The following is a 10,602-nucleotide window of genomic DNA, read 5'->3' as shown; positions in this document are numbered from 1 at the left end:
TGTATGTGTACAGTCAGAATCAACTTGGCACCAATGTATTTGGGTTTCTCATATTTAAAAAAACATATAAACGTTGGGGCATATTATCAATAATATTTCAGGTCGTGAGTGAAATGTAACAAATATTTAATAGAGCTTAACAGTAAATAAAGATTTCTAATTTAAGAGTAAAGACAGCATTTTTTACTCAGGAAAATAGATCCTAGTCTTTGTCCTTCATTTTTAACATGCATGAAAGATATTTATTACATTAGTATTTTAATCAAGCTTGCTTAATATCCTATTACATGCAAGTTAAAAGGAAAAGAAAATAGTGACATATTTGTTTTATAAATCTGAAAAGCAAGTTGCTGAGTCAATTTTGACTCATTGAGACTGAGTATCAGAGGACATTGTACTCTGTAGAATTTTTAATGGCCATGTTTTGTAAGTCACAAGGCCTTTGGCTGGACTTCAATCTACATCTTTTGGTTAACAGTTGTAATGTGTTAACCATTTGTACCACGCAAAAACACTATACATATAAAAGTTGGTATATTAATATGAAAGACAAGTGATGTTAGTACTGATAAGGGAAAACACTAAATTATTTCTTACAAATGTTTGTATAAGAAGAACTTATAATAAAATAGTTGAAGAATTAAGTAAAAATTGAACAAGTAGAAGAGAAATGCTTAATTATGTATTCTATTCCCTAAATCTAATAACATGTTCTTGAGTATATTCATTATATCCAATCTTTTACTTTAAGTTTATGAAACAGTCTCAGAAAGTCAAAATAAGAAATGCATAAAATGAATCTTCAAATTTGCATAATATGATTGTATAGTTTTAATGCTCTCCTTGAAATTTAGAAAAGAGATTACGGGAATTTTTACCTATAACGTGTTTTAAAAGTTTTCAACTAGTTACCACATTTCAGATAAAAGTAAAATTTTGTGGAGTTTTTCTGTGCACAATTCACTAATTAATGAAAATAGAAATCCATGAGGAGAAAAATCTTAATGCTATATCATGACTTCTTATCAGCATTGAGAGTGGGACCTCAGATGCTTATCCTAAATTGCCTACTATTCCTTCCCTACTACCCCTGTGAATTTAGGAAGGAATTAATGAAGAAAACAAAACATCTTGGATAGAAGAATTAAATGGACAAAAGTTAAAATTAGTGGGAGGATTTGTTATTTGCTGTTGGTTTTTTTTAAAATTTGTACAACTCTGTAGATATAGTAATAATGTTTGCAGATAACTACCGGAAGAAAAAAGAAAATATATCCCATGATATCTAGAAACTTCTTCAGATGCAGAAAAATCTTACAGTTTTCTCTTTGTTCATTCAACTTCTAGCAAAAGGGCTGTAAATAATGAGCCTTCCATAAGCACTTTTTAAAAAAAGAATTATCTATGAATAAGTTAAGGAAAGGATATGAATTCATAGTGCCTTTTAGTTCTTTTAAAATCAAACACACTGAAATCACTTTAGAGTAGAGTAGGAGGAAAAAGAGTAGATTAGCTAAAATAACCGCTCAGTTTTATTCTTGTACCTCTTGTTTTTGGTCATCCTTGTGCCTCTGGAAATGCCAGTGGACCATAGCCTGCTGGGACTTAGGACTGCATTCCAGGAATGTGCTACTATTTTCTACTCCATAGATGATCCTTTCTTCAAGGTTGTAGCTATATTGATTACCTGGCCAGTGAAGAAGAAACACAATGGGCAGTGTTAAAGAAGCAATCTCAACTTCGGAAGGTATCCCCCCCCCCCCTTTCTTGTTATGTACCATCGAATTCGATCCAGCTGGCACAGGAGGAGATTGCTCCTCCTTCTTCAGTGGAGCATCTGGTGGATTCAAACTGAGAACCTTTGGCATGGCAGCACAGCTTTCTTGCCACTAGGCCACTAGAGCTCCGAGAAGGTATTTATTTAGAAATTTATAAGACAAGTTTGCTGCCAAGTTCAAACCTTTTTAAAATTGACTGAGGATGCCAAAACGTGAAGGATGGAAAATTTCAGAACAGCCAAGCCTACCTAAATAGTCAAATCATTTTGGCAGTATGGTTTATAAAAAAATCAAATGTGAAAAAAAAATCAAATGTGGAGAGTTGTCTACCAGAAAGTAGCATTAATTTAACAAAATCAGTCAAGTGTGAAGTATGACTCTACATCTTCATCTGCTGTAATAATATTTTAGGTGAAATTATTTACACGGAAAAATTGTATTCTTGGAGTTATGAGGTCCATAGAAAAGTTATTATATCAAGCTATTTTCAGAAAAAAAATTACCTTTTATTTTCCATATGCATAATTAAATTAATCACTCAATTATATTTACCTAGTATTTTACAGAAGATAGAGTTCAAGAAACTGATATTTCTTACCAATAAAGCCTAAATAATGAACAAATTTGTTCTGAAGATCAATTGGCGTGAAGTAGTTGGGATGACTCAAAAGAAAATTCCATCACCGAGTAATTAACTATAAGCGGTTTTAATTGTCTTTTTATAAAAGTGATATATCTTTTATTATTTTCAAGAATTAGGCTAAAGAATATGACAAGAGGATGTTTTAAACTACAGCAATAAGAAAATCTGTTTCCTGGTTAAGTTTCTATTATTTTACCCTTTTTATAACCTCCTTCAATGTGGTATATGAAACACAGTAAAGATCAAAAGTGTGACACAGGGAGTCTAGGTAAAAGTCATTAAGTGGAAAACAAACCTCCTAGAGTCTTGTAGAATCCTGTTTCCATTATGATATCATGGACAATCTGGAACTCATTAAGTTAATTTAGAAAATAATAAATATATTTTCATATATGGAGGAAGCTGACAGTGTAGACAGATGAAAATGTTTGGCTCTTTATACTAAACCCACTCAGTTAATTTAAAAAAAAAAAAGGCTTCCCCATTTTTTGGCTCACTTTTAACAGTTTTACTTTTTTTGCCATTAATTGAGAACTTTTGTCTGTCATAACTGATATAATTTGCTCTCTCTTGGGTAGTTGCATTCCAAAACAATGGTTCACCAAATCCCTGTTACCACTCTCCTGTGTTCACTCTGTTGTTGATTTCCTGCCTCTGTATGCTATGGCAAATGATGTCAGCCTGGACATCAATCTATTAACTGAGATATGAGATGTAAAACTTCTCTAATATTGATAACTTGTCTATTTTTCACTTAAAAAATGTCCCAGGACATAATAAAAACTAATAAAGGAATGCAATATAAAATAAAGTAACACAATAACAACAACACCACCTCATATTTTATTCATTCCAATAATGCACTGGGGGGAAAAAATAGAGATTTTTTTCCCCTATTTTTTTTTCTCACTCTGAAATTTTCAGCATATTATCCAATCAATAAATGGCATCTTTGAATTGAACAAATAAATGTTTCTGTGCTAGTTTGTAAAACACTTGCTGGATAAAGGTGAATCAAGTCTCTATGTCCAAAAGAGATAGAATATTGCCAATGGTTCAGATGCTACAATGCATACTTTGAATACATTCTTATTATTGTCTATACATCCAGAGTCCAATACACACACAATGAACACATCTCTTTCCACTAATGATGCTGCAGTTTAAATTTTTTGTAAGCAAATTGATACTTTTAGCAAGTGACTTTCTACATATGAATCAAACACAAGGTACACAGTATAAGAAGAACCTACTGGATTTAGGTATAAATTACATATCATTCTACTAGCACTTCACTCATCAGCTATGCCTTCAGATCTACTTTTTGTACATGTTTATGATAATAATTTACTTGCAACTTATTCCTTTACCATATTGATAGAGTTGTTGCAAAGATTCAAAGGCATAAAATACAAGGACGTACAGGTCTAAGTTATTAGAGAAATCAAAGATGTAAGTGGGTTGCTATTCTCAAACATAAAAAAAAAACCACACCTCAAGATCTTCATTGCTGTCAAGTCAAAACCAACTCGCAGCTACCACTCCAGTGCCTTTTTAGAGGCTATAAACTGCATAGGAGGATATAGTCTATAATCTTCCCTTGAAGCCACTGTTGGATTCAAACGACCACTGAAGCACTGCCTTTGGGTTAGCAGTGCAGTGGACAACGCCACCAGGATTCCCTTTAGAAAAAAGGTCTGTTTAACCCATCAACACATTACATAGATGAGAAGAACAAAACAACTCAAAATAGGAAGGAAGATTTTTTTTCACCATCTCAAGAACATGGAAACAGCCCAAATGTCCAACTCCAAACAAATAGATTGAGAAATTATAGTACATTCACACAATGAAATACTATGCCAGCACCCAGGAGCAATAACTTTGTAGATTATTACCTAACTTGAGAGGGACTGGAGAGCATTATGCTGAGTGAACTAACTCAGTCCCAGAAGGATAAATGTTGCATTGTAGAATGAGTATAGGGATCCAGGAGGGGTGGGGGAAGCTGGAAGGAGAGGGACGTGGATGTACGTGGAGAAGATGGGATTAATCATTTGGTTGTATAATTTGATGGGGGGGAGTGAGGAAAATTGAGTGAACTTGTTTGAATTTATATTAGAATTTTGTAAATAAACTAATGAAAAGGGGGGAAAAGGGAGTAAAAACACAAGACTTCTTGTCTGTCAAATGGTCTTATAAAATTGTATGCTAAAGCAAAAAAAAGGGAAGAAAAATTTAATATAAATATGACTTGACAATGACATTCAGACAAGGGTCTAGTAACTAAAGTTTAAAGAATACTACAGGTCCTATACAAGAGAAAGACTGATAATTCAATTTAAAACAAGGACACAGACATGAAGACTCTTCACCAAGGAGGACAATGTTACTAATCATTGAAAATCAGAGATATGAATAAAATCAACAATGAGACAATCTCTCACTCCAGTAGCAAAGTTTATCAGGACAGCAAACAATTAATGTTGGAAAGGAGGAAGAAATGTTGGAACTCTCACATATTACTGGTAGGACTATAGAATAGTACAACTAAGAACTGTGGAAAGTATTTAGGCATTTCCTTAAAAAGCTATAAATACTCCAAGAAAATCAGAGATAAGTCACAAATAAGCAATCTTCTCTCCTGCAATTACTGCCTCAGAAAAGTCGCTGCAGGGTCAGATATGGGTAGGATCTGACTTAGTTCTTTTGTGTTTTTGTTTATTTGGTTTTGTTTATTTTTTAGTAGTGTTATTCATAATAGCAAGACAATGGAAATAACTCAAATGCCCATCAACAAATGAATGATTAGAAAAACGGTGGTATATTCACACAATGGAATACTATGCAGCACTAAAGAACAATGAAGTATTCATAAAGTACAAGACAACATGAGAAGTCTAAAGAATATAACGTAGAGTGAAAGAACTCAGTCACAAAAGAGGATAAATCCCAGTATTGTGATAATAGGACGGTAACTGAGAGGTGGGAGGACGGGAAGAATAATAATGTGTAGGCAAAGAACACTACAAAGACTAACACAAGGGAAGATCAACCAAGGAGGAATCAAGATAAAACCAATATGGTTGTTAAAAATTATCAAAAAGGAACAAGATATATAACCTTAAAATAGAAAGGGGAGAAGAGGTAAGACGATGAAGAAATCATGAGGGAAGCAGATATTACTGAGAGGATGGAGGGGTGGAGAAATAGATAAGATGTAAGGGGCACTTCAGGACTGAGGGAGATAACAGATCAATAGCAATTAATTTTAAAAAATGTATAAAAATAATTATATAAAACAAAAGGTACACGAGTGAAATAATGTATAAGAATAATTGTATAAAAGAAAATTATGGTATAAATAAAAATAAATTTATTTTAGAACATTTTGTCCCACTTTGCTTTATTTGCTTTATTCTTTGCTTCATACTTTGTTATGAGGATACTTGTCTTGTGTGTGTGCCAATCTTAGTTTACCTTAATTTGTAATAATTAAAAGTTATCATAATAATAAAAAAGAAAAGGTTTGGTAATATAGATTATTTCAAATTTATAACTATTTTACTATCTTATTATCCGAGGGGCTGGGCTCTATGAGGAGAAGTGTGGCGTTAGGATTGGTGGAAGATCTATCAACAATCTGCGTTATGCAGATGACACAACCTTGCTCGCTGAAACTGAGGAGGACCTCGTGCACTTACCGCAGAGGGTCAAGGACTGCAGCCTTCAGTATGGACTGAGGCTCAATGTCAAGAAGACAAAGATTCTCACCACTGGACCAATTGGTAGCATCAGGATGGATGGCGAAGAGATTGAGATTGTTCACAGCTTCAGTTTGCTTGGCTCCACAGTCAACACTCTTGGCACCAGCAGCCATTAAATCAAAAAACGTATTGAGATGGGAAAGTCTGCTGTTAGGGACCTCTCTAAAGCACTCAAGAGCAACGGTGTCTCTTTAGAGACTAAGGTGCGCCTGATACAGGCTATGGTCTTTGCAATAACTTGTTATGCATCAGAGAGCTGGACAATGACTAGGGAGAATAGAAGGAGAATTGACGCCTTTGAGCTGTGGTGCTGGAGAAGAGTATTGAATGTACCATGGACTGCCAAGAAAACAAACAGATTCATCCTGGAGAGGGTTAAATCAGGCAACTCCTTGGAGGCAAAGATTCTGGGGCTTCGTCTGACATACTTTGGACATGTTACAAGAAGAGAGAGGTCTTTGGAGAGGGACATCATGCTGGGTAGAGTAGAGGGACAGCGCAGCAGGGGAAGAACCTCTATGAGGTGGATTGATTCAGTGACTGAGGTAATTGGGATGGGTGTGTCAGAGGCAATGCGATTGGCACAGGATAGAGCAGGGTTTAGGGCTGTTGTACATAGGGTCGCTATGAGTCACAAATGATTTGACTGCACATAACAACAACAACAACATTTATTTCTCAGAATGTCTATATAAAAATAATGTCCAGTATTTAAATATATTGATAACCATAAATATAGGATAGGATAGGATAGGATAGGATAGGATAGGATAGGATAGGATAGGATAGGATAGGATAATATGGTTATTGAGTGCTAAATGCAGGCAAGCATTTATACTGAATTTGAAAGCTGAAATATCCTATCTTTGATACGTTGAAGATATAAAGTTAGCAATTCTAGAAAAGAAACAGTAGGGGATAATGAACAAAAAATACAGAACTTGTAACCCTGATAATGAAAAACTACTTCATGAAAGTAGGCACAAACATTTCATCAAATTTTCATAACTTATTAAGCTTAAAAGTGTGCAAAATTTATTTGTGATATGTTAGAGAAGGTGCTAACCACTAAAGAATATTAAAAATCAAAACTTAAAATATCAAACATATAGTATAGAATAACATGAAACATATTTGATAAGTCACATGACTGTGTTCTCCCAACCCCATAAAGGGCTATATTTTTTCAGTTCCTGCCCATGATAATGTGTAATCTTGCAGATTTCCAGAAAGCAAACAATTTTGCCCTCAAGCATGTTTTTAAAAACATCATAGTCTCAGAGAACAACTGTTTTGAATACAAACTTTTTGTCAGGAGAATTACCAGTAGAAAAGAAGGGCATGTGTATTAAATTGACATTAGTAATTCTCATGCATTCAACAATGTGAATAGTAGTAGCAAAATAATTGAGAGCAACAAAACATGAAAATGAGTTTAAAAGCACTACTGTGTCTGCATAATACAATGCTACAATATGTTGCAGCTGTTAATGACATGAAATAATGTTTCTAAGGAAGAAGTATTCAATTAATCATATCCTCTTTTAGTGGGATAATTTATGGAAATGAAATGAGACTAATAAAACAGAAAGAATGGGAGGAAAGAAAGAAGTTAAATAAATTGCTTCCTTTTGTAACAACAAAAAGTCATGATATCCATCATTTGGCCAGAAATACGTTGCTAAAGGCCTTATTTAGCATTTGAGTCTCTTCCAATATAGCAGAAACCGAAGGCATCACATTTCAGCTTTCCATTTATTTCTCTCTCCATGTTAACCCCATAACTTACTCTTAAGATTTAAATGCTAATAATGAAGCCATTCTAAGAAATTTGCTGTCTTGTAGAAAAGAAAGTCAGGTGTGGTAGTGGAACACAGATTGTAGGTTGTTTAAAAATTGATTGTAATTGATGAAAAAATATGAAAGGAAAAATACTCCAGAGGCAAAATATTTTAAAGACTTGACCATTTAACAAATATAGTTTGTTTTTGAGATATCTAAAGAGAAATTTAATTTCAGCTATTTTTATTATATTGTAATTATGGTATTCTTCTCAATAATTGCCAGTGTCAACAGTCAAGCAATGCCAGAAGGGAAATAATATTCACCAGCCTCTGTTGACATGTAAAACTGTATATACACTGAATATAATAATAAGTACTTAATTCATTCTTCCTGGATTCTAGATGATTTTCTAGAATCATAACACATGAAAATACAAACTTTCTACCATCTAGCCTATGGTTCCAACTCATAGTGACCCTTCCTTGGGTTTTTGAAGCCATAAATGGCAATAGGATGTGGTGGTCTACAGAGAGACTGGTGGGTTCAAATTACTGAAGTATGTTGCCTTTTAGTAAGTAGCATAACTTTGTATGAACTAAATCAACACAAAGGTTCCACTAGTGATTGCTATGTATCTTCAAGATGATTATAACTCAAGTTGTTGTTACTGTTGTTATTGTTGTTGTTGTGATGTGCTGTTGTGTTGCTTGAGACTCACAGCCACCCTATGTACAACAGCTCTGACCCGTGCTCTATCTTGAGCCAAACTCATTGTCTCTGACACATGTACCCCCATTATCACAGTCACTGAATCAATCCATCTCATCGAGAGTGTTCCTCTCTGGCACTGTCCTTCCATTCTTCAAGCATAATGTCCCTCTCCAAGGACTGGTCCCTCCTTGCAACATGTCCAAAGTATGTGAGATGGAGCTTCAGCATCCTTGCCTCCAAGGAGCAGCCTGGTTTCCCCTTCTCCAGGATAAACCAGTTGTCCTAGCAGCCCATGGTAAATTCAATACTCTTCTCCAGCACTAGGACTCAAAGACATCAATTCTCCTTCTATCATCCTTAGTCTGTCTGATGTATAGCAAGTAATTATAAAGACAATTTCCCAATAACTTTTCCATCCTTATAACATCCAAATATGTGAGACCAACTTTCAACATCCTTTGCCAACAAAGGTGTAAACTGGCTCCACTTTTTTCAAGACATATTTGTTTGTTCTTTTGACTGTCCATATTGTTGTTCTTATTTGCCATGGAGTAATCTGCAATGCACAGTGACCTTGTGCTCAAAAGCTCTGAACCCTGCTCTATCCTTAGCCAGTCTCCCTGTCTCTGATACATCTACCCCCATTACCTCAGTTACTCTGTCAATCCATCTTCTCCTGTGCTGGGATATTTAATACTCATCACCAGCACCACAATTCAAAGGAATCAATTCTTCTGTCATCCATATTCATTGTCCAACTTTCACATGCATGTTATTATTGTGTACCAAAGCATCAGAACCAACCCATAGCTGACCCTCTGGCAGATTTTCAGGGCCAGCTAATTATAGAGGAGAAGATTGCCCACCTGTCTCCCAGGAGGCTGCTAGTGGCCTAGAACCCCTTGCGGTTGGGATTGTAGGGCATCTTCTTGCCACTAAACCACCAGAGTTCCCTTATGTAGGAAATAATTTAATATACCCTGGCTTGGATAAGGTGTACCTTTGTCTTTAAATAGACATTCTTGCTCTTTAGCACATTGACCCTGGGAGCATAGTTTTCCCAATGCAACAAGTTATTTTGATTTCTTGGCAAGTGCTATCATGGGTATTGATTACAAATCCAAATAAAATGAAATCTTTATTAACTTCAAATTTTTCTCCATCTATCATGATGTTAAATGATGGCATAATGATGTCAGTTTGAGGACCAAGGTATGTCTGAATCAGGCCATAGTCTTTCCAATTACTACCTATGTATCTGAGAGCTGGACAATTAATAAGAATGATGGAAAAAGAATTGTCATCTTTGAGCTGCGGTGTTGGAGAAGAGAACTAAACATTCCATGACCAGCCAAGAGAACAAACAGATATGTCTTGGAGATGAAGCAGCCAGAGTGCTCTTTACAGGCAAGAATTATGAGGCTTCACTTCACATACTTTGGACATGTTGCTAGCATGTGCTATTCCTTAGAGAAGGGCATGATGCTAGGAAGGGTGGAGGGTCAGTAAAGGAGAGGAAGACCCTCAACCAGGTGGACTGACATGGTGACTATTGCTATGGGCTCTTGTGTGTCAGGAAGTGTGAGGATGGTGCAGGACAGAACAGGGTTCAGATCTTTCGTTCATAGGGTTGCTATGAGTTGTACTCGGTTTGATGGTACCTCACAACAACAACAACAACAATTATGTTGTTTTTATAAAGATATTTGTGTCCTTTCTCTATACCTATTTAATCTGTATGATTAGCAAGTAATTAGCTGGACTGCTTTTAGGGACCTCTCTAAAGTACTCAGGAGCAACAGTGTCTCTCTGGAGACTAAGGTGCGCCTGACACAGGCCATGGTCTTTGCAATCGCTTGTTATGCATCAGAGAGTTGGATAATGACTAGGGAGGACAGAAGGAGAGTGGATGCTTTTG

The 10,602-nt window shown here is 35.4% G+C and overlaps 1 protein-coding gene across 2 annotated transcripts in view; it reads right to left on the bottom strand.

Annotated features, from left to right (window-relative positions):
• The window catches only part of SEMA3A (sema domain, immunoglobulin domain (Ig), short basic domain, secreted, (semaphorin) 3A), a 310,684-nt gene that overhangs the window by 803 nt on the left and 299,279 nt on the right, over positions 1-10,602 (bottom strand). Inside the window, exons 16-17 of one of the 2 annotated variants that reach the window (XM_006896141.1) lie at positions 6,451-6,455; positions 1,545-1,687 (exon numbers count right to left, since the gene is read on the bottom strand). In XM_006896141.1, coding sequence (XP_006896203.1) covers positions 1,545-1,687; positions 6,451-6,455 — 148 coding nt within the window. The remainder of the gene's footprint in view (positions 1-1,544; positions 1,688-6,450; positions 6,456-10,602) is intronic. The other variant, XM_006896140.1, reaches the window with a different exon arrangement.

The sequence above is a fragment of the Elephantulus edwardii genome, unplaced genomic scaffold (assembly GCF_000299155.1).
Source record: "Elephantulus edwardii isolate Elephantulus edwardi_28Jun2011 unplaced genomic scaffold, EleEdw1.0 scaffold00183, whole genome shotgun sequence".
NCBI classification, from domain to species: domain Eukaryota; kingdom Metazoa; phylum Chordata; class Mammalia; order Macroscelidea; family Macroscelididae; genus Elephantulus; species Elephantulus edwardii.
Note: the sequence above shows the minus strand (reverse complement) of the source record. Positions and strands in the feature narration are given on the sequence as shown.